Below are 25,681 nucleotides of genomic sequence, written 5' to 3'. Positions count from 1 at the left end.
CAGATGGATTGAACAATACATGCAATTTGTTTTTTTAATCCCTCCCTGATTGGATATTAGGTAGGTAATTAAGTGTCTTATTCGTTAAGGACTCCTTGATTATATAAAGAGGTTGTAATTATAAACCGAATTAATTTAAGACACTGAAAGTAGAACTCCATTAGGACAATCCTTCTCAGGGCAGGAAACCTAGGAATGATCTCCTTTTTTAATTTTGAGATGGAAAACCAGAAGAAACAAGGATTCCATACACTCCTCATCAACTTTGGACCAGATCTTGGCTATAGATTGACAACCTAAGCCATTGAAATAGCTCAACTTGCATTAGATCTTCAAATCACAACAGCGTCAACGATGAACAGCAGCAAACCAGTACATCTGCGCGAAGTCTGGGCAGACAACCTCGTATATGAGTTTTTTGTAATCAAGGAAGCGATCTCTCGCTTCCCCTTGGTTGCTTTGGACACAGAATTCCCTGGTACTATCTTTCAATTAAATCGTGACAAGAGCTCGCTATCTCATGCCACTTGTTGTAACCCATCTCTTTTTATTGTGTTTTTCATTTTAGTTACCTATCTTTCTATCTTTGAATCTTGTATTCCTTAATAAATGTGTTATAATTGGTTATCAATTTGGGTGTATAAAAATGCAATTAAAAAAAAGAAAAAGAAAAGAAGAGAGATTAAAATAAATCATCGCATCAATCCATAATGATTTAGTTTTAATGAATAATGATGCGAGGAATGATATTTTTTTCCATACCTTTTAGAATATTACTTAATATAATTTTCAATACCGTTGTTTCCACTAAATATATAATTGGAATCCTTCACATAAGGAATTATTTGTTAATTAATTTACAAATGATTAAGTGTTCTTTAACTTGATTTGAGGCCTAATTTAAAAAAAAAAAAAACATATTATTGGATCCTTGATCAATTTTATTTTTTTATAAATGATATTATTTCATTTTTTTGTTTTTTGTTTTTTAAATACTTTGGTGTTGATCTTGCCATTAGATTGAACTTGACAGGATTAATATTTTTTTTTTTGTTTAAATTAAAACCTGAGCCAAAATAGACCAAATTTAAAAACTATGACTGAAACTAAAATATAATCTTTCAACTTTTCGGATTCAGAGTAACTTTTGTTGGAAGTACTGGGGTGAGATAGAGAAAATCAAAGGAGTGATAAAATCACACGGAGAGATCATAAATTAATAGAACCACCACAAGGCACAAAATACTAATTATACATATATGTTGTTCGATTAGTTTAGGAACGTCTGATGAAGGGAAATACAACGAGAAAATTATAAAATTGTCTAAGACTCATGCAAATCAAATGAACATAAATCTTAATCAGCATGTTTCGTGAGAAATCAATGGCTGGACATCCAAAGATGGAGCCGTGCCATTTCTAACATCGCCAATTGTTACTGAAGTAGGAGGCCCAGCAATTTCCCATACGTTGGGAACTCCATCCCTGATGTTTTCAAGTTCTTTACTACTTTGTTGTGCATGAAGAGCTCCTTTTGACAGCCGAATCTGCTCCAACTCTGTCGCGACTTCTCTCATTGTTGGCCGTTTCCTTCCATTCAAGTTCAAGCATCTTCTTGCAAGATTAGCCACTGCGATAACTTCTTCTTCACGGCCCTGCCCCATAAGTCGTTCATCAAGAATATCAAATATCTTGTTCTCTTCCATCAAAAGAATAAAATGAGTGGCTAAACTTCTCCTGTCTTCCGGCCTTTCATAAGAAACTGGTTTTTGCCCACTCAAGAGCTCTGCAAGAACAACACCAAAACTGTAGACGTCACTTTTTTCGGTAAATTGGCTAGACTGAAAGTACTCTGGGTCCAAGTATCCGATAGTGCCTTGAACATGAGTGGTTAGATGATTTTGATCAATGGCGATCGATCTTGAAGTTCCGAAATCTGATACTTTTGCTGTGAACTTCTCATCTAAAAGTATATTTGTAGACTTAATATCACGGTGATAAATCATAATGGATACTGCAGAATGAAGATAAGAAAGTGCCCTAGCAACTTCAGTAGCAATCCTTAGTCGCATTTCCCATGAAAACTCGAACTCCTCCTTCTGGTCATGGATATACTCAAAGAGATTTCCATTTGGAATGAATTCATAGACTAGCAGAGGAACCTCCGTCTCTAAACAACAACCTAGCAACTTGACCACATTTCTATGATTTACTTGTGAAAGGATGACGACCTCATTGATAAATTCTTCCAACTTTTCTTCATCCACCATTTTGGATTTTTTAACAGCAACGATCATTCCATCTGCTTGCATTCCTTTATAAACAGTTCCTTGGCCCCCTTGACCAAGTATTCTATTATCATTAAAACGATCGGTTGCCTTTTCCAACTCCTTGGAAGTAAACATTTTTGTTTTCTGGATGCTTCCATCACTAGAGGATAATTGTTGCTGTAGCAATAAACCACCATTTCGTTTGAAGTTCTTCTTCAGTTCAATGTTCTTCCTGTTTTTTACAAGTTTATATAACCGCCCAATACCAACAAGCAGCAACAACGATCCAGTGGCCGCACCTAGAACTGCCATTGCTCGCAAGAGAAAAAAAAAATGTTAGATACATACATGCGTAATATTATTGAACAACAATCTATGTCAACAAGGTGGTTAAATTATTTTTTGGGTTGAGGTAACCTTCTGCCGTATATTTTTTTATGTACTTTTTTTTTTCCTTTTAACTATATAAGAGAAAATATCTATATATCCGTGCATACGAAGAATGAAAATTTCTTAAAAAGAAAAATTCTTAAAATAACACATGGAAGAATAAATCCAATACATAAAGATAAATAAATCAATTAACCTAATTTTTTAATTAACATACCACGTTTCTTTTTATTCCCACAAATAAAATCATTTTTTTTTACAAAATAGTTTTTTTATTCTTGAAGTGCAAATGGAGAACTTTCCAAGTCAAACATACCGAATAGATTAATATAAAAAAAACTGTTCAACAATAGCAATGTCAAACACCTCAAACACGCAAAAAAGAAAAAACCATACAAAAAATTTAAAAAATTTCTCATATAAGTAGAAAAGCGTAATTATAGATAATTATACATTAAGTTTCCAGTTCTTGTCTATAGTTAATTAATTAAAAAAAGAAAGAAAAAGAAGGTGAAATTAAAAAGAACAGAATTATATCGTATGCCATGATTTACAGGAGAACCAAGGGTAATTAGAGAAGGGTAAAGATGTAAATTAAAAATTAAGAAAATACTATATCATCATCATTGCCTCATTCTATCCTCTTAAAGGCAGTCATGGACGAGAATTAATTTTCTCGTCGCTTCCATTCCATTCTATCCAAACACAATTTATCCTCTAAACCAATGTTTCAGGTTCCTATAAATTACGAAGGAAAAAAGAAAGAGACAGGAACTTACTCAAGAAAGTCATCTTAGCTTTGTCGAGCTCGCACTTGTACCGCCCCGGCACATTCACACAGTTTGTCATCCCCGAACACAAATTTCCCCCGGGAATTTTGCACTGATCGATATCTGATTCAGGAAATCCAATGAGTGAGTATATTCTTGTGATTGGAGCCATTCAAAAGTACTAGAATGATATTGCATGGTGAATTTATGCTTCAACTCTATTCTAAAGCTTCAGTACTCCATTATTTTTTCTTAAAAAAAAAAAAAGATTAAATCACATTAAGCGTGTTCGAATCTTACCAGTGCATCCATCATGAAGATACGGATTGCCTTCATAGCCATCGTTGCACCAACAAGTAATTGAATTGGAATACAATGTTACTGTTCTCAAACCCCACCTACCAGAAGTACTTGAGTTCACAGGGGGGTAGCAATACATTGGATCAGAATTCTTTGCATCATAATACAATGTTACACCTTCAGGGATGTCAATACCATAATACATAACCCAACTCAGGATTACTGGAACATATTGCATATCTTGCACCACCTCGGGACTTGATATATTGTTCCGGAACCATTCTTCCTCTACTATAAAAGCTACCTTGCATTGATTCCTGCCTTGATCATTAATAGGGTGCTCTGGGGTCCCCAAACTCGCGTTGAACACCTGGAGACTAGAGGGAATTGTGGTCTGGCAGCAATTGTTACCAGAACAGTAACTATTTTCTGTACTAGCACCGCAAGTTGACGTGCACCCAACAATTTCTGGCTCAATTCCGTTCAATAAAGCACGATTGTCGCAGCCCATTGCGATGAAGGTATTTGAGGAAGAGAAGGCGAAAGGACTTCCAGTCATATTAATGGATATGTTGGCACCTCCACCAGAACAGCGGGAGGAAATTATTGGACTGTTTACTCGAACCATACGATTACGGTTCCCTAATGAAATCTCCAAGACCTCCATGTTGATTCTTCTTAAGAAAGCCCTGCTGGGAGAATCCGCAGTTGCTTCTTTGCAATCAACTGAGAACCACTCATTCATGAAACAACCTGTTCCTATTCCAAATGGAAAAGGGATGCTAATGTTTCCACAAGTCTCTGAACAATTAGGCCTCGCCATAATAAGTGATGATACAGTTGCTATTTCAGGGACTAGAAATAGCAGGAAAAAAATGAGAGAGACACTACGAGGAATCATGGCTTCCCTTCTATTGCAGATTTAGATGCTGCTGGAGATCAATAATGGAAGGAGAGAGAAGACTGCCTTAAAAGAGTAAACACAATGAAAAGTTCTCAAATCATTTGAAGCAAATTGAATGAAAAGTTCTCTCTCAATCTATCTATATATATAATATGGTGGCCTTCCATATTTTTAATTCGAGTATTCGTAGGATTTAGAGCTAGGATGTTTCTTCCCAACTTCCAAGCTTTGATTAATAATGTATAAATTCCACAAGACTATAAATTAAGATTCTCAAATTGAGTGATGGTGACTTTCGTCTAACCAATTCAAAGACGAGAAGTCCAAAACTAAAGAGAATAGCGTGTAGACGACGATGCTCTGAATAAAACAGGGGAAGTACAGGACAATTACTTAATAATTGTACAGATTTTTTTGTAGAAAATCTATATCATGGAGAAACTTAACCGAAATTTCCAACGTGAAATCTCAAACTTAGGTTATTGGACTGAGTGTTTCTGTGTGGACCCTAATCCTCCTATTTTTCTCTCCTCCTTTATTACAGCAGAAGTTGACATCGAACGACATTATTCTTTGACAAAATTAATTTAAAAACTATTGACTTGCAAAATCAGCATAATTCACACCCTCATGATAAAGCATATTACATGTTTATATGTTTAATTCACATCGAAATAGTAACAACAGAAACAACAGAGACAACAGGAAAAGAAAAACAGAGACAGACACACATGTGTTTAATTTATAGCGATTCAGCAAACTTTATTTTTATTATACAATAACAGCAACAACAGGAAAAATAATCCCATTACTCCATTGTTATGCCTTCTTAAATCACCATGTTTTATCACATGAGATGATGGAGTCCTGCCACTGTCAAAATCACCCGTATCCCAGTCATTGCTTGCATCATTCATGACGTTTTTTTTTTCCCTTCATATTTTACAGTTTTGTTGAATATTTGGCTCCTTTTGAGACAGTCCAATTATCCCATTCAAGGTCGACTTTTCCCATTCAAATTCAAGCATCTTTTTGCAATAAAGATAACTTCTGCGTTTTGATAGCACTCCTTAACTCTAACATCAAGAATATCAAAGAGTTTATTATCTTCCATCAACATAATCAAATGCATGTCTAGACTTCTACTTTCTGTTAAGGACTTGCACAAAATAGATAGATCTGCTGTGACGTTTCTAATGCAGCCGAAAGAGGCCGCATGCATCGAAATAGCGCCACCGTCTCATCCTGCAACCGCTGCCAAGTTACCCCGCCAGTCTTTTTTGGTCCCTGATTTTTTTTAAAACAATTGATCTCTCGAGCCTTAATTGTTAATTTTACATCAATGAAATTGTTTTTTTTTTTTTTTTTTTCTCCCGCAAAACAGAGTATCAAATACTTTTCCTCAACATTATGGGATCCCATATAAAAGGAAATACAATCAAGGGATCTAAAAAAACAGAAAGAGCTAAATCTCTTCCATGATTATGCAATTTAGTCCTTGATGTTTGCAAGAAAAGAGGTTCAACACTTGTCTAGTGTTCAAATCCAGTCCCAATAGCTTTAATATTTTTTAATTCAATTCAATTTCATTTTATTTTTCTAAATGGAGCATCAACCATGATTCAGTTTAATTTCCTGACGTCGTGAGCATCCAACACTAAGCCCTTTTAGGTTATACAACCCTATTTTGCAGAGAAACATGTAGGGAAGAATATGATATTTTTCTAAAAAATCTGATATTCCATAATTTGATGGGAAAAAATAACACAATGATTGTCAATGAAATGATATATATATATATATTTCACATGCATGTCAATCACACAAGGAACTTTCCATTCAAACAAATAATTTATTCAATTTAACAAAATTCCAGCAAGTCTGTCCTACACGGGAGCTCTATGCTTAGGCAAATTCAGTCTTACTACTAAAAGAACTTCAATCACAATTAATCTCCACATTCATGTAAAGTAGAATTCATAATATTTCTTGAGATTTATATCATTAATTTATTTTTACATAATTAACATATATTAAAAGGTCTTGACATTTCATTGTAGCAATTAACAATGAAATGATTTGGCCTTTTACAATCTGGTCCTCAAAGATTTTTTTTTTTTGCAATTCCATCCTCTAATATTAGGTTTAATAGATATTAGACTTTATAATTTTTTTTTTATTTATATTTTATGGGATTATCTTGGTCTTATGATCCAAGTTTGACAGGTTAATCTGGGTTAACTCGAGTAAATTTTTTGTTCTTTTTTTTAATTGATTTGTTTTTCAATTTTATCCTTCAACATTTGGTTAATTGAGAATTTGGCTTCATATTTTTTTTTATTTACTTTTTATGGGGTTATGACGGTCTCATGACTCAAGTTGCAAGTTTTATGGGTTAAGCCAAATTGGCTCCGGTTTTTTTAATTCCTTTTAATTGAATTTCTATTCAATTGTAATCCTTTAACATTATGTTGATTGAAATTTTGACTTTATATTTTTTTTTATTTCTATGAATTTATTTCGGTCTCATGATTCGAGTTCGTCAAGTTAACCTGAGTTGACTTGGGATTTTTTTTGTTTGTTTTCTTTTTCATTTTTTTTTCAATTTAATCCTTCAACATTGGGTTGATTGAGAAGTGTACTTCATTTTGTTTTTTTTTATGGAGTTATCATGATCTCATGAACATGGTCACGCAATAGCCAAGTTGCCTCAGTTTTTTTGTTATTTTTTTTTAATTTCATCATTTAACATTAGGTTAATTGAGAATAAAACAACATAATTTCTTTTAGTTTGTTTTTTACGAGGTTATCCCAGTCTCACGACTTAGATCACGAGTTTGGTCGGTTAGTTTGGGTTGACTCCTTCGTGTCCTTTTTTTAATTGATTTTTTTTTTTAATTTCATCCTTTAACATCGAGTTGATTGGGAATTCAATTTCATAACTTATTTTAATTTTTTTTCTATGCGGTTTATCTCAGTCTCATGACTCAGGTTTAAAGGTTAACCCAGGCTGACTTAACTTATTTTTTGAATTTGATTTTTTTTTTTTCAATTTCATCCTTCAATATTATATTAATTGAGAATTGAGGTTAATATATATATATATATATATATATATATATATATATATATATATATATTTTTTGCTTTCTAAAGGGTTATCAAGGTCTCATGATTTGGGTCGAAGATTTTAGCAAGTTAATATGAGTTAATCCAAGTAAATCCGAGCCGATTCAAAGTAAATCCAAGTAGATCCAATACATTGTCATCTCAAAAAAATTTAAAAAGATATCGTCTTGATTTGTTTTAGTCAAACTATATTTTTTATCGGTTGTTCGAGTTATATTTGGACTTGTAAAGTTGACTACGTCACATCGGATTAACCTCCACATCATGTTTTTTTATTTAAAAAATATGTTAACAACACTTGAATTTTTTTTTTAAGTTCAACAAAAATTTATCCAATAAATCTCCGTCATTAAGTCTATTCAGTTAGTCTTTATCATCATGATTGACTATGAATTGAATCATTAAATCTCCATTATAACAGCCAACTTTCAATTTATCCAGTAAGTCTCCATCATTATAGCTCACTTAAAAATTGTATAAAAAGTCTCCATCATAACAATGAACTTTAATTTACTCAACAAGTTTTTGTTATTAAGATGAACTCTAAATTTATTTAATAAGTCTGTCATTATAACTGACTTTAAAATTATTCAAAATTTCCCATGAAACACTTTGAAGCTCATGACACACATACAAACATACACACATATATGAATCAATAAAGGAGTCGTTTAAATAACAATTCTTCAATTTTTAGAAGTAAGATGGTGGCATATACCTGACATTCCATTAGTGTGAGTTCCTTCAACTGAGATAGAAGTAATAAAGGAGTCTGTTAAAGTGATTTGGGATACTAACTGGAGATGTTTCCTTCAAAATCAAGAATGATGCGGTTGATAATTGAAATACTTCAATTTATAGAAGTAAGATGGTGGCATATACTAATTGAAATTCTCATCATTCCCAACATCATTTTAAATTATCAAAATCACATAATTTAATCAAGGTTCCACATTTCCCCAAAATCCCTACCATGTCTGCCCGCTTATGGTCCCAAATTTAAAAAAAAAATTAGTTTTTAATATGTTTAATTTAATCCTTAGCCATGTTATCTAACCCAAAATTAACCAATAACTACACTATGTCACCGTTCCAAATACAAACACAAACAAACCCTAAATTTCTAAATTTAAGGTTTTTCAATCCCCCATAAAAATTAACAAAAGTAAGTGCATTTAGAGCAATAGAAACATCTTGCCACAATCAATTAACCCAATTTGTTAATCCCTTTGCAAGAAATCCCAAAATGTTCTTTAGTACATGTCAAATCTTCTTCTTGTTCTTTAGTTTTCTATCTTTGTTTTGTTGTCTTTAAACTCCTACAACACTACTTTTTAATTCCAACAAAAAACACTAACATCAACTGAGTTACAATTTTTTATTTCCAATTCTTTCAATTTTTATTTTTTTTTTACCGTTAATTGTTTTTTCTTGTTTGGCTGCTACAGAAAGAAGAGAAGAAAGATTGTAAATCCATTGTTTAGAAGTCGAAAAAAAAAAATTTCAGAATCATAGGAATTTAATACTTCAAGAAGGAGGTTATCCTTTTGAAATCGAATTCCTATTCCAAATGGAAAAGGGATGCTAATATTTCCACAAGTTTCTGTAGGATTTGGAGTTGGGATGTTTCTTCCCAACTTCCAAGCTTTGCTTAATAATGTATAAATTCCACAAGACTATAAATTAAGATTCTCAAAATGAGTGATGGTGACTTTGGTCTAACCAATTCAAAGACGAGAAGTCCAAAACTAAAGAGAATAGCGTGTAGACGACGATGCTATGAATAAAACAGGGGAAGTACAGGACAATTACTTAATAATTTAACTATTGTATTATCATAGAATTTTAAATAATCTAAGAGGAAGCTACAATTTTTTTCTTCTGTTTTACTTTTCAACAAAAAAATAATTATAACTCTTAAATTAAAACTTATATATTTCAAGTTTTGTCCGTTGATTAAATGATTTTTTATATAGAATTCTATATCATGGAGAAACTTAACCGAAATTTTCCAACATGAAATCTCGAACTCAAGTTATTGAACTGAGTGTTTCTGTGTGGACCCTAATCCTCCTATTTTTCTCTCCTCCTTTATTACAACAGAAGTTGACATCGAACGACATTATTCTTTGACAAGTTAATGACTTGCAAAATCAGCATAATTTACTCCCTCATGATAAATTAAGCATATTGCATGTTTATTTGTTTAATTCACATCAAAATAGTAACAAGGGAAAAGAAAAACAGAGACAGACACACATGTGTTTAATTTATAGCGATTCAGCAAACTTTAAGTTTTAATTATACAATAACAGTAACAACAGGAAAAAATAATCCCATTACTCCATTGTTATGCCTTCTTAAATCACCATGTTTTAATATTTATCAGTGGTTCGCATGAGATAATGGAGTCCTGCCACTGTCAAATTCAAGCATCTTTTTGCAATATGAGCAACAAGATAACTTCTTCGTTTTGATAGCACCCTTAACTCTAACATCAAGAATATCAAAGAGTTTATTATCTTCTAATCTTCCATCAACATAATAAAATGCATGGCTAGACTTCTGCTTTTTGTTAAGGACTTGCAGAAGTAGTGACGTTGTGATAGGCCGAAAGAGGCCATATGCATAGCTAGAGCTGCCAAGTTACCCCGCCCATCTTTTGATCAAAAACCGTCATTTTCGATCAAAACCGTTATTTTTTCAAAACCGAGTCCACCGGGTCAATATGGGTCAAACCATGTCGATCGGGGTAAAAAATGAGTTTCCATTACGTTTCGGGTCAAAACCATCATTTTCGGTCAAAACCGTCATTTTGGATCAAAACCGAGTCCACCGGGTCAATACAGGTCCAATCATGTGAACCGGGGTAAAAAATGAGTTTTCAAGTTGTTTTGGGTCAACATCATTATTTTTCGGTCAAAACCCGGTTCACCGGGTTGATACCCATCAAATGTTTTTCTTTTGTGTTTCAATATTATTATTTTTGCGGTTGAAACAGGCTTTTTTTAATACTGATTTAAGTATAAAAGGAATAACAACGCGGGTCAAACACCCATCTTATCATGTTATTGTTCATGGGTCCAAAGCCCAATTCTCGAATATAGAATAATTTTTGTTTTATAAATGAATATTATTTGTCGACACGTTTCTTTTTACAGAAAAGGACCGATGTCAAAAGTTTAAATACCAAATATGGATTATGTTTATAATTTCTTTTTGGTAACTCAGTTGTAATTCTTCTTTTTAGGGTTAAACGTCAATATTTTAGACAAGCCACCTATTTTTAGGAATGGATGTCATCCATTTTTTTTATGCGTCTCCTACGAACGTTGTTTGTCGACACGTCTCCTACGAACGTTGTTTGTCGACACGTCTTTTTTTATAGAAAAGGACCGATGTCAAGGGTATTTATAATAACTATGGATTATGTCTATTATTTTCTTTTGATAACTCAGACGTAAATATCCTTTTTAGGGTTAAACGTCGATATTTTAGACGAGTCTCCTATTTTTAGGAATTAATGTCATTTTTAATTTGTCTCCTATTTTTAGGGACCGACGTTAACCATTTAAAAAAAAAACAAAATTGCAAATAAGCTCAAAATATAATAGCATTTGAATCAAATAAAAAAACACACAAGTAAGGGTAACCTTTCTTTTGAATGGATGTTTTAAGGGTGGTGTCTACCTTCCCTTAATCATAACTAATCCAGTATCTGAATCTCTAGGACTAGTGTCTAATTTGGGATTTCTAGTTCTCTCATATTACTAGATGACAACTCTAATAAAATCTTTATTTTCCCCAATCAATCGAAAAAAAATCTTTTTGTTAAGTAAACAAAAAAGTGGAGTCGTTGCCTGACTTCGTGTATCGACAATACTATTCAAGTGTAAGCATCAGATCATCTTTCTATCCTTCAAAACCACACAATTTAGCCAAAATTACACATTTACACCATTCCAACATACTGCAGCAATAACTAACTTCCTAGCTATCCATATCACAACATTCCATTTCGACCCCAAGCATTCCCAACATCATTTTAAAATATCAAAATCACATAATTTAATCAAGCTTACACATTTCCCCAAAATCCCTACCATGTCTGTCCACTTATGGTCCCAAATTTCAAAAATTTAGTTTTTAATATCTTTAATTTAATCCTTAGCCATGTTATTTAATCCAAAATTAACCAATAACTACACTATGTCACCTTTCCAAATACAAACACACATAAACCCTAAATTTCTAAATTTGGGGATTTTCAATCCGCCATAAAAATTAACAAAAGAAAGTGCATTTAGAGCAATAGAAACATCTTGCCACAATCAATTAACCCAATTTGGTAATCCCTTTGCAAGAAATCCCAAGATGTTCTTTAGTACATGTCAAATCTTTTTCTTGTTCTTTAGTTTTATATCTTTGTTTTGCTCTCCTTAAACTACTACAACACTAGTTTTTTATTCCAACAAAAAACACTAACATCAACTGAGTTACAATTTTTTATTTCCAATTCTTTCAAGTTTCTTTTTTTTTTTTTTCTTGTTTGGCTGCTACAGAAAGAAGAGAAGAAAGATTGTAAATCCATTGTTTAGAAGTCGAAACAAAATAAATTTCAGAATCATAGGAATTTAATACTTCAAGAAGGAGGGTATCTTTTTGAAATCGAATTCCTATTCCAAATGGAAAAGGGATGCTAATATTTCCACAAGTTTCTGTAGGATTTGGAGTTGGGATGTTTCTTCCCAACTTCCAAGCTTCGATCAATAATGTACGTATAAATTCCACAAGACTATAAATTAAGATTCTCAAATTGATGAGTGATGGTGACTTTCGTCTAACCAATTCAAAGACGATTAGTCTAAAACTAAAGGGAAGTAACAGTAGGCTTTGAACCACTTAAATGTGTTGGAACTCGGAATAGAGAAATTAAAGATAATAGAAAGGTAGCGTGTAGACGACGATGCTATGAATACAACGGGGGAAGAAAAGTCGTTTCTCTAGAGTGCATGCCAAGACAGTATTTGGTACCATCTCAAGATAAAGAAAGATGGACATGGTTGGGCTGGGATAAAAGAGACATATTTCGTGTTTTTCTTGTATCAATCACAACTATGATTTTCTTTTTTTACTATGAAAATCCAGCCATTCTCTCAAACCAGGGATAAAGAAATAAAATAAAATAAAATTTAGAATTAAAATTGAATTTTATAAATTATTAAGGACTGAAAGCTTATAATTTTAAAAGTTAAGGGACTAAAATATATGTTTTGCCCCAATTTTAGCAAAACCATCTTTTTTATTGTGTTTTTCATCTTAGTTACTTATCTTTGAATCTTGCATTCCTTAATAAATGTGTGCAATTAATAAAAATAAAGAAGAGGGATTAAAAAAAATCATCGCAGCAATCAACCATGATTTATTTCTTGTTGAATAATGGTGTGGGAAAGAATTTTTTCCATACCTTTTAGAATATTACTTAATATACCTTTCAATACCATTGTTTCCACTAAATATACAATTGGAATCCTTTCTCATAAGGAATTATTTGTTAATTAACATATGATCAAGTGTTCTTTTAACCTGATTTGAGGTCTAATTTTTTTAAAAAATATATATTATTGGATCCTTGATCAATATTTTTTTTTATAAATGATATTATTTTTTGTTATTTGTTTTTTAAAAAAAATACTTGGTTCTGATCTTGCCGAGTTATATTGAACTTGACAGGATTAATATCTTTTTTTTTTTTTTTAAATTTAAAACCTGAGCCAAAATTGACCAAATTTAAAAAACTATGAATGAAAACTAAAATTAACAAAAATGAATGAAACTAAAATATAATCTTTCAACTTTCGGATTTAGAGTAACTTTTGTTGGGAGTACTACCAAGAGGAGTGATAAAATCACACGGAGAGATCATAAATTAATAGAACTACCAAGAGGCACAAAATACTAAATTATACATGTTGTTTGATTAGTTTAGGAACGTCTGATGAAGGGATCGGAAATACAACAAGAAAATCTTAAAATTGTCTAAAACTCATGCAAATCAAATGAACATAAATCTTAATCACCATGTTTCGTGAGAAATCAATGTTTGGACATCCAAAGATGGAGCCGTGCCATTTCTAAAATCGCCAATTGTTACTGAAGTAGGAGTCCCAGCAATTTCCCATACGTTGGGAACTCCATCCCTGATGTTTTCAAGTTCTTTACTAATTTGTTGTGCATGAAGAGCTCCTTTTGACAGCCCAATCTGCTCCAACTCTATCGCGACTTCTCTCATTGTTGGTCGTTTCCTTCCATTCAAGTTCAAGCATCTTCTTGCAAGGTTAGCGACTGCGATAACTTCTTCGTCACGGTCCTGCCCCATAATTCGTTCATCAAGAATATCAAATATCTGGTTCTCTTCCATCAAAAGAATAAAATGAGTGGCTAAACTTCCCCTTTCTTCCGACCTTTCATAAGAAATTGGTTTTTGCCCGCTCAAGAGCTCTGCAAGAACAACACCAAAACTGTAGACGTCACTTTTTCCGGTAAACTTGCTAGACTGGAAGTACTCTGGGTCAAAGTATCCAAAAGTGCCTTGAACATGAGTGGTTAGATGAGTTTGATCAATGGCGATCGATCTTGAAGTTCCGAAATCTGATACTTTTGCTCTGAACTTCTCATCTAACATTATATTTGTAGACTTGATATCACGGTGGTAAACCGGAATGGATGCTGCGGAATGAAGATAAGAAAGTGCCCTAGCAACTTCAGTAGCAATCCTTAGTCGCATTTCCCATGAAAACTCGAACTCCTCCTTCTGGTCATGAATATACTCAAAGAGATTTCCGTTGGGAATGAATTCATAGACTAGCAGAGGAACTTCCGTCTCTAAACAACAACCTAGCAACTTGACCACATTTCTGTGATTGACTTGTGAAAGGATGACGACCTCATTGATAAATTCTTCCAACTTTTCTTCATCCACCAATTTGGATTTTTTGATAGCAACGATCATTCCATCTGCTAGCATTCCTTTATAAACAGTTCCTTGGCCACCTTGACCAAGTATTCTATTATCATTAAAACGATCGGTTGCCTTTTCCAACTCCTTGGAAGAAAATATTTTTGTTTTCTGAATGCTTCCATCACTTGAGGATAATTGTTGCTGCAGCAATAAACCACCATTTTGTTTGAAGAACTTCTTCTTCAGTTCAATGTTCTTCCGTTTTTTTACAAGCTTATATAACCGCCAAATACCAACAAGCAGCAACAACAATCCAGTGGCCGCACCTAGAACTGCCATTGCTCGCAAGAGAAAATAAAATAAAAAATTGTTAGATACATACATACATATTATTAAATCTTTTTTGGGTTGAGGTAACCTTCTGCCGTGTATTTTTTTACGTACTTTTTTTTAAATTAGTATATGTTATTGTATATTCACATTTTGTTTTCTCATGTATCCTTTCACTATTTTGAACAAAAAAACCACAACAACATCCAAAAGAAAATTTAATTTTTAAAAAGCCTAAAACTACAATTTCAAAAAAATATATAAAAAAGCATGAAAAGCCCACAAAAACATTAAATTTTTTTGAAAAGTGAACAAAAAGAAAAACTTACTTGAGTAATATAAAAAATAAAAAATAAATCATGTCAACAAAGCCTCACAGCTAGAAATTATATCTATGGCAACACAATAAGTTTCACTGCATATGGATTTTTCAAATTTTTTATTAGTTACCGATTTTTCTTTTAAAATATCTATGATCTATTTAAAATGTTTTGGTATTCTCCAGGTTTTTTCATTTTTAGGTAATTTAAAAAAAATTAATTTTTGTTTTCTAGTTTTTTCATGTTTTGTTAAGTTTTTCAATTTTTTTTTACTTTGATATATTTTAATACTTAATTTTTATGTTGGAGGTCTTAGGGGTATTTCTATCCAAAAAGTAGCAAAAAAGAGTATATAAGAGAAAAATATCTATATATTTGTGCATACAAAGAGTGAAAATTTCTTTAAATGAAAATTATGAAAATAAAACATGGAAGAATAAATTAAACATGTCAAAGAGTTATCTTAACTTAATAATTTAAGTTATTAGTTAATATTTCAAGATATTATTTATATTATTCTCTAACACAATACATAAATATAAACAAATCAATTAACCTAATTTTTTTAATTAACTTACCACTTTTCTTTTTATTCCTGCAAATAAAATCAATTTCTTTTTTACAAATGGTTTTTTTTCTTCTTGAAGTGCAAATGCAGAACTTTCCATGTCAGACATACCGAATCGATTAGTATAAAAAAACACTTGTATATAACAATAGCAATGCCAAAACACTTAACAAAAAAAAACATGCAAAAATTTTAAAATTTTCTGATATAAGTGGAAAAGCGTAATTATAAATTTAAGCATCCAATTCTTATCTATATTTAATTAATTAAAAAAGAAAAAGAGAGTGAAATTAAAAAAGAACAAAATTATATCGTATGCTTTGATTTACAGGAGAACCAAGGGTTAGAGAAGGGAAAAGACGTAAATTAATAATTAAGAAAGTACTATATCATCATTGCCTCATTCTATCCGTTTTGTGGAGATAAAAAAGGGAGTCATGGACGACAATTTTCTCGTAGCTCCCTTTCCATCCTCTCAGACAAGGGAAAATATATAAAATCTACTCTCCCAAACACAATTTATGCTCTAAACCAATGTTTCAGGTTCCTATAAATTACGAAGGAAAAAAAGAATTAAGAGACAGGAACTTACTCAAGAAAGTGATCTTAGCTTTGTCGAGCTCGCACTTGTACCCACCCGGTACATTCACACATTTTGTCATCCCCGAACACCAATTTCCATTGGGATTTTTGCACTCATCAATATCTGATTCAGGAAATCCAATGAGTGAGTATGTTCATGTGCTTGGAGCCATCCAAAAGTAGAATGATATTGCATGGTGAATTTATGCTTCAACTCTATTCTAAAGCTTCAGTACTCCATTATTATTTTTTTAAGAAAGAAAGATTAAATCACATTAAGCGTGTTCGAATCATACCAGTGCATCCATCAGGAAGATACGGATTGCCATCATAGCCCAGGTTGCAACTACAATTAGTTGAATTGGAATGCAATGTTATTTTACTCAAACCCCACCTACCAGAAACTAATGTTACAGGGGGGCTGCAATTCTTTGCATCAGAATTCTCCACACGGATGTCATCACTATAAATAAACCAATCCAGGAAATACTGGGACATGCTGCAAATCTTTGCACCGCCTCGGGACTTTTTATGTTGTCCAGGGACCATGCTCTGTCTACTATAAAAGCTACCTTGCATTGATTTCTTCCTTGATCATTAGGGTCCTCTGTGGTCCCCAAACTTGCACTGAACACCTGGAGATTCCAGGGAATTCTGGTCTGGCAGCAATTGTTACCAGAACAGTACCTCTTTTTTTTTACCTTCTGTACTAGAACTAGTCAAGTTATTAGCACCGCAAGTTGACGTGCACCCAACAATTTCTGGCTCAATTTGGTTCAATAAAGCACGATTGTTGCAGCCCATTGCGATGAAGATATTTAACGAAGAGAAGACGAAAGGACTTCCAGTCATATTAAAGGCTAAGTTGGCACCTCTACCAGAACAGCCGGAGGAAATTATTGGACTGTTTACTCGAACCCTACTGTTCCCTAATGAAATCTTGAAGACCTCCATGTTGATTCTTCTTAAGAAAGCCCTGCTGGGAGAATCCGCAGTTGTTTTGTTGCAATCAACTGAGAACCAGTCATTCATGTAACAACCTGCTCCTATTCCAAATGGAAAAGGGATGCTAATGTTTCCACAAGTCTCTGAACAATTAGGCTTCGTCATAAGTGCTGATACAGTCGCTATTTCCGGGACTAGAAATAGCAGAAGAAAAAATTAGAGAGACACTACGAGGAATCATGCCTTCCCTTCTATTGCAGATTTAGATGCTGCTGGAGATCAATAATGGAAGAGGAGAGAGAGGGGGGGGGGGAAGATCTTTCGTTGCCCCCTATATATGTAAGAAAAAAATACTAATTGAGACAGAGAAGACTACCTTAAAAGAGTAAACACAATGAAAAGTTCTCTCTCAATCTATCTATATATATATATAATATGGTGGCCTTCCATATTTTTAATTCGAGTATTCGTAGGATTTAGAGCTAGGATGTTTCTTCCCAACTTCCAAGCTTCGATTAATAATGTATAAATTCCACAAGACTATAAATTAGGACTTTTAATTCAAAGACGATTAGTCTAAAAGTAAAGAGAAGAAACAGTAGGTTTTGAACCACTTAAATGTGTTGGAACTCGGAATAGAGATATTAAAGATAGAAAGGTAGCGTGCAGACGAGATGCTATGAATAAAACGGGGGAAGAAAAGTCGTTTGTGTGAACGCCTCTTTTAATTTGAGGTTTTCAAATTTGATTATGCATCATACATATTATATTAATTTAGATTTTCATAGCTTATTTCTTTGCATGTTAAAAATAATAAGATAGCAAGATGTGAAGCATTTTAAAATTTATTTTTATTATAAACATTTCAAAAAAATATCAATCTTTTAATTTCATTAAAAAGCTTATAACAAACTAAATCACATTAGAAAATTTTAGAGAGTTTTGATTAAAAAGCCTATAAACTTAGCCCAACAAGAAAATTTTAAAAGCTCAATTTAATCTAAGCTCATTTAAAAAAGTTAAAAAAAAAACCCATTAATTAAATGATTAAGTTTCCTGGTTTTTAAGCCAAAAAACTGAATTTAACCGAACCGAACAGGTTCAGTTTGACCCGGAATTCAGTTCGGTTTGGTTTGAAAGTTTAAAAATATAAATTACTTGATTTAGTTGGTTTTCATGATTCTAACTAAATCGAACCGAACCATAAATAGGTCTAGTAATTAGTGTAAAACAGTGGACAATTAAAAGAATAAATATGCCCGAGAAAATTTACCGACGGCCAAGTATTCGATGGAAATAACATGTAGGATATTTAAAATAGTGGGATTGTTGTAAATAAAAAAATTTACCTTCTTTCTTCTACAATGCGGACAATTTGGCTTCAAAAAAGGGGAGGAGAAATTTCAAAGAAATTCTTAAATTATGGCTAAATATATACTTTATCCCTTAACTTTTAAAATTATAAACTTTCAATCTTTAATAATTTATAAAATTTAATTTTGATTTTAAACTTCATTTTCCTTATTTCATGATCCTGGTTTTTAAGAGAATGGCAATATTTTTTTTTCTCGTGATAAAAAAAAAAAAAATCTCAGTTAAAAATGATACAAGAAAGACATGAAACATGTCTCTTCTATCCCGCCCAACCATGTCCATGGTTTTTTTTTTTTTTTTTTTTGAGATAGTACCTAACACTATCTTAGCAACATGTTAATAAATTAAATTAAATTTTTCTCTTTTTGAAATTTCAGAACTATAAAATAGTACTAAACTAGAGAGAACAAATTAAACAGATATGAAGTTATCTTTGTTGCTGATATTGGAAAAAGATACTTGAATTTGAATGGGAAAAGTCAACCTTGAATGAGAGAAGTCACATAAAATTGGAGAGGATAATTGGACTGTCTCAAAAAGAGCCAAATATTCAACAAAACTGTAAAATATATATGAAGAGAAAAGAAAAACGTCATGAATGATGCAAGCAATCATGACTGGGATACATCATCTCCGTTATCTTCCAATGTGAACCACTGATAAATATTGAAACATGGTGATTTAAGAAGACTTGTCAACGGGATTAGATGATTGAATTTTTCCCGTTGTTATTGTATAATAAAAATAAAGTTTGCTGAATCGCTGTAAAACACACGTGTGTCCGTTTTTCTTTTCCCTTGTTGCTATTTTGATGTGAATTAAACAAATAAACATGCAGTATGCTTAATTTTGAGGATTAGGGTTTGAGATTTCACATTGGAAATTTCGGTTAAGTTTCTCCATGATATAGAATTTCTATAAAAAAATTGATTTAATCAACGGACAAAATTACTTGAAATATATAAGCTTTAATTTAAGAGTTATATTGGGGTTTTTTTTTTGTTGAAAAGTAAAACAGAAAAATAAATAAATTTGTAGCACCGTCTTAGATTATTTAAACTTCTATGAAAATACAATAGTTAAATTATTAAGTAATTACCCTGCGCCTCGCTATCAGTCGGAGTGTACTATATTCTTTGTTCCAAAACAAAGTAAAACATTAATAAGGAGAACTTTTATTTGATGGTGTTATTTTTTAGATTTCGTTTCTTCAATTTTTTCTCTCCACTCTGGATTTTTTTTTTTATGGATTTTTAAAAACTTTACATTAGCAAATAGCAACTAGTAATAAATTATCATAAATATTCGGTATAATTTGAAGAAAAAAATCCAGTACCAGCACTACAACAGCATCCAAAACCTCTAGCAATAGCAAAAACCAAAAGATCCAGCAAGGTTAATGCTATAAAGAAATACTAGCAAATTAGCAACATATTAGAGTTCGACTATTAAAAAAATTAGCAATGCAAAATTTTAAAAGGAATTAACAAGGTAAAGTAAATTAATTACCCAAAACAATTATATTCCAAGATTATACCAACATCATCAATACAACTTACAAACAATCAGTTGACATTTTTAAACTTTCACCAAATTTTACATAAACATAAATTAAAATGTTAGATTAAACATATGTAAATAAATGATATTATAAAATAACTACATTTAAATTTGTCAAAAAAATTACCTGACTCAATCATCTCAAATTTTTCATATAATACATGAAGGTTCTGATGTTGATTGGAATTGGTGCTAAACTCAACCAATTATGACAACAAACAAGTGCTTGCATTATCGATGGAGATAAAGAGCTTCGAAATAGATCTAATATACGACTGCCAATACTGAATGCTGCTTCAAAAACAATTATAGATACCGAGATAGCAAACATGTGTTGTGTCACCTTAGAAAGAATCTTGTATTTTGTAGCATTACACCTCCACCAACCCAAAATATCTAATTTAAAATCATTAGGATCCTCACAATCATCGCCCAAATACCTCTCAACCTTAATTTTTTTTTTTTTTTGACATCATCTTCTTCCTCTAAATGTTTTTTGAATTGAGAAGCTAAGTCATTCCAATATATCATCATTTACCACCGTTAAATCAACATTAACATTTTCATTTATACTAGTTCCAACACTATGAACAACCTCAACATTCTCATCAACATTCATATAATGCTCAAACAACCTTAGCAAAGTATCTTTAACCTTAATTGTAAAAATTTTCAGCCTCTTCAACATCATACAATCTTCCAAAACAAAATCTCATATACTTCAATTTGAAATGTGGATCTAACACAATAGCCACATACAAAAAAAAATTATGTATCTTGATCCCCCCCAATATTTTTTTATACTCTGCCATCATATTCTTGCTCATTTTACATATATAAACATCTTCACTTCTATAAAGTTGAAATATGCTTGTGTGCATAGAAATCAATTCATAGAAGAAAGAATTAGATGTCACATACAACGAGCTAGAAAATTTCATTGTAACCATTTAAAATAGTTTCAAGAACTTAACAAAAGATCTAGCCTTCTCCCAATCTTCTTAAAAAGGAGCACCTGAGTTTTTTGTTTCCCTTTTGAATCAACCTGAAAGTAACTCAAATACCTAGGATTGGTTTCTTCTAAACTCATAAAAACCACATCAAATTTATCAGCCGCATCTAGCATCATATATGTAGAGTTCCATCTAGTTACAACATCCAAGCAAACAGATTTTTTACTCCTAATTTTCAACCTCTCTGCACATTAGTTAAAAACAAGTTGTCTAAAAGGAGAAGATCTAACAAACCTCACTACATTCCTAATCTTAACAATTGTGTCGTTCAGCGCGAGCGACGCGACATCGTCTTGCGATGACAGAGGCCCTTTATCGTGCCTCCTGTGTGAGGTGTGGTATGTTGGGAATGTTTTTTGGATTTAATTATAAAATTATGATTAATATTAAGGAGTCGCCACCTAGTATTATGGTCACTAAGAACCTGTGATCTGCGAGAGTCTGATTAAAGGACTGGTTATGCATGGGGAAGACACATCACCCCTAGTACACCCTACCTAAGGTAAGCTGCATTGTTGTTTGATTGTTTTTTCTGAGTTGGGTTTCTGTTGGTCTTTTTTTAGGCTCAAGGCAGATCTCTCTTCATGAGAAAGTCTCTATCTTATTGAGTTAAATCATAACCGTTCTAAAGACTGAATTTTAGCATCGCATTTCTACACCTTGTATCTTTAATACCTGAGGGTGTACTTTATCGTGTAATTTTACAACCCACAAATATTAAAGTCAACATCTAGATCCTAAAAAAATTGAAAAAAAAGATTTTTAACATGTTGGCCAAATCCTAATGAATAATCATAAACTGATTATGATATCCATTTTTTATTTTTTAAACATGAAAAAGAAGTAATTTTTTATTTTTGTTTTTTTTATGAAAAATATGCTTAGAAACATGTTAGGATTTTGCAACCAAATATTTATTATTATTTATGAAATATTTGGGAGAAAACCGAGTATTTTAATATCGGATTTGTATTTTACAGTGTAAATATACAAGCCAATATTATACAAAATTGGTAGAAAATTATGCGAGAAAATCACATTTTTTTAAATGATTTTGGGATTTTTTATTTTTTATTTTTTAAAAATATTATAAGAGACACACACACACACACACAAACTTATATATATATATATATATATATATATATATATATATATATATATATATATATATATATATATATATATATATATATATATATATATATAAAATTCACGCCTACTGTTCACGCAGGAAGAAGAAGAAGAAGAAGGGGAAGGGGAGAGAGGGCGGAAAACCTGGCGTGGTGGTGGATGCCGTCATTAGTCTGGTTGAGGACGGTGGAAGAGTTGGTTGCCAGCGGTTGGAGCTAGTTGCAGGTCACGACGAGAAGAAGAAAAGTTGCAGAGGAGAGAGAAATGTTGGAAGGAGAAGAGAAAGAAGATCACGGTGGCTGCTTGGTGGCCGGTTGTGGTTAGAAATGGTGGCTGAGGCTATGATAGAGATGGTGGCTGGCGGCAGAGGAAGCAAAAGAAGAAGAAAAAAAACACGCGGGAGGGGCTGTAGTGAGGAGAGAAAAACTGTAACGCCCTCAAATCATAATGTCATGAAAACTCCAAACATTTCTTTACCAATGTCAAGTATTGGTTAATATGTCTAAATTTATGGGTTTTTTTAAATAAAAATTTTTTTTGGCAAAGTTTCCTCTATTTTTGTTGGTACCAAGTTATCGACAACACTTCTATTATATGTCATTATGACTTCTATCTTGATCCAATCATCCCAGATCACATTCCAGTCATCAAACAATAACGCAATACTTCTACTTATTAATTAGTAAATCAACATAAATGTACTCCCAAAATAACCCAAAAGATAAACAAATTCATCACAAACATGATAAATGCTTACTAACTACATATATTCCTTTAAACTCCATAAATACAACATTAAGATTAAGAGTCATATTATGTCTATAATAAATCTTATCTTATCATTTTGAAAATGATTTGGTCATACTAATAACTATACATATATATAATACATCCACTACCTATTACACCTTCTACTTGATTTTTTCCAAAACAAAAGGATTTACACTGAAAGTAAAGACATGAATATTACATTCCAAAATGGTAATTCATACACAGGAGAAATCCTACATCTAACGATCTGCATCACCTCGTGGTGTACCTGTTTCAACAACAACCATATTAATTAACTTTCTCACTATATTAATTAATTACTCTTAACCTTTGAAATTTAGTACTTCTACTTAATCTAACTTAATCCCATAATTTACATAATCTTTTTAAGACTTAAAAAAAATCCAGCTAATTCCTCTTAATTATCAAATAACTCTAACACTTTCATAGAATTACTCAAAAATTTGTTTTTCCTTCCTCGGTTACCAATAGACCCAGTAATTCCATTCGAATTACCTATCATCCAGCTAACCTCTTTTGTTAGCCAATCAATCCGGTAATTTCATATGAATTACTCCTTATCCGGTTAACCTCTTTGTTAACCAATAAACCCGGTAATTCTCTTTATTACCCAAAAATCCGGCTAACCCATTTCAGTTAGCAAAATCAATCCGGTAATTCCATATGAATCACCTAGTATCCGGCTAATCTCTTTTGTTAGCCAATTAATTCGGTAATTCCATTCGAATTACCCAGCATCTGGCTAATCTCTTTTATTAGCCAAACAATCCGGTAATTCCATACGAATTACCCCATATCCGGTTAAAATTACCCCATATCCAGTTAACTTCTTTGTTAACCAGTAAAACCGGTAATTTCACATAATCATAACTCAAATTATTCATTTGCTCCATTCGTTTAATATCAAATAAATAAGCAGCATCGATAATTAGGGAAACTAAAAATTACAAAATGAGGTGACGAATCACCTACCTTCTGCTCGGGATGACCCAGCTCCTCCTGTCTGATAACCAGCTCCAAACACAGCTCCTGAATCAATCAAATGTCATTATATCATTAGTCCATCAATATTTTTCTAACGTGCCGAAACACAAAGTACGTAATATTTTTATTTGTAATTTGTTCTAATAAAAATTCATTCTCAAATATAACATCATTATTTTACATACAACCTCATATTTAACTCAAGTTACTTCTTTGCTTACTCTATGTTCATAATTCCTCCATCCACTAATTCTTCTATTCTTTATACCCTCACATCATATTATTTATTTAATCTAAATACTATATTCAAACACAATCTAGGCATCTTGTCTTCATATTTTCTTTTAACTAGTTTATTTCTCTTTTAATTTGAATTTACTTATTATTATTATTATTATTATTTTCTCAAACTTAAATGCTATCTCTTCATTTAGTCTTTCTTACATTTTCATTTATCATGATTAAACATGGTTTTTTTTCTAAACATTAACATCAAAACTCATTCTCCCTTTTTTTTTTTTCCCTTCATTGGCCGAATGTGGTGTTTCTTTTTCCTCCCCCAAATCTTTGTTATTTCAACTTGTTTTCATTCTATTCCATTTCAATTTCATCATTTTCCCTTCCCCTCCTAATTCCCCCAAATTCACATAAGAACCCTAAGTTCAAAAATCTAGGATTTAAGGGAAACTAAGGTAAAGTTTCATGAAATTACTTCCTAACTTAATCAAATAAGCTTAGGAAAACATCTAAATCAACATTAAATCCAAACTTCTCATGCTTACTGTTGTAACCCATTTTTTGGTCCCCACATAAAAAATAATAAAAATAAAAAAATTCAAAAAATATATTATAAAAAAAACGCAAAACGGTGCCGTTTGGAAACGGCACCATCGTCTTCTTCCCTGCGCACGCAAAGAACAGGGGAGAAGAATTTTTCTTCTCCACTTTTCGCCGAACTTCTTTCCCGGATTTGGCGCAATAAGACGCCTACCATTCGACGCCCACTTGCCTCTTTTTTATCCATTGAACAGATAGTGCAGGGGCGGCCAACAGTGGCCGCCCCACCATTCGCCCCCCTGTTTTCCTATAAATACAGGGGAGGGCTGCTGAAAAAAAAAAAAAAGAAAAAGAAAAAAAAAGAGAAGACCAAGAGAGGGGGAAGAGAAGAGAAGGGAGAGCAAAGAGAGGGAGAAGAGGGAGAAGAGAGGAGAGAAGGCAGAGAAGAGAAAGGAAGAAGCAGAGAAGAAAACAGAGGAGAGAGAGAAGGAAAACGCAGAGCCACCGCCGGCCACCCCACTGTCAGCGCCGCTTCCTGTCGCCACCAGCAGCTCCGCCATCAACGACAGCCACCACAG

At 32.3% G+C, this 25,681-nt stretch overlaps 1 protein-coding gene and 1 pseudogene across 1 annotated transcript; both read right to left on the bottom strand.

Moving 5' to 3' along the window:
• Positions 1-1,243: 1,243 nt before the first annotated feature.
• On the bottom strand, positions 1,244-4,797 carry LOC118033898 (wall-associated receptor kinase-like 8). The gene is made up of 3 exons (XM_035039037.2): positions 3,731-4,797; positions 3,440-3,553; positions 1,244-2,575 (listed from the first exon to the last, which is right to left on the bottom strand). Exons 1-3 carry the CDS (start codon positions 4,629-4,631, stop codon positions 1,362-1,364), a joined length of 2,229 nt encoding a protein of 742 aa, XP_034894928.1. The 5' UTR covers positions 4,632-4,797; the 3' UTR covers positions 1,244-1,361.
• Positions 4,798-13,749: 8,952 nt separating this feature from the next.
• On the bottom strand, positions 13,750-18,172 carry LOC118033903 (wall-associated receptor kinase-like 8; annotated as a pseudogene).
• Positions 18,173-25,681: the final 7,509 nt, after the last annotated feature.

Source organism: Populus alba, chromosome 1, assembly GCF_005239225.2.
Source record: "Populus alba chromosome 1, ASM523922v2, whole genome shotgun sequence".
In the NCBI taxonomy this organism is placed as follows: Eukaryota; Viridiplantae; Streptophyta; class Magnoliopsida; order Malpighiales; family Salicaceae; genus Populus; species Populus alba.
Note: the sequence above shows the minus strand (reverse complement) of the source record. Positions and strands in the feature narration are given on the sequence as shown.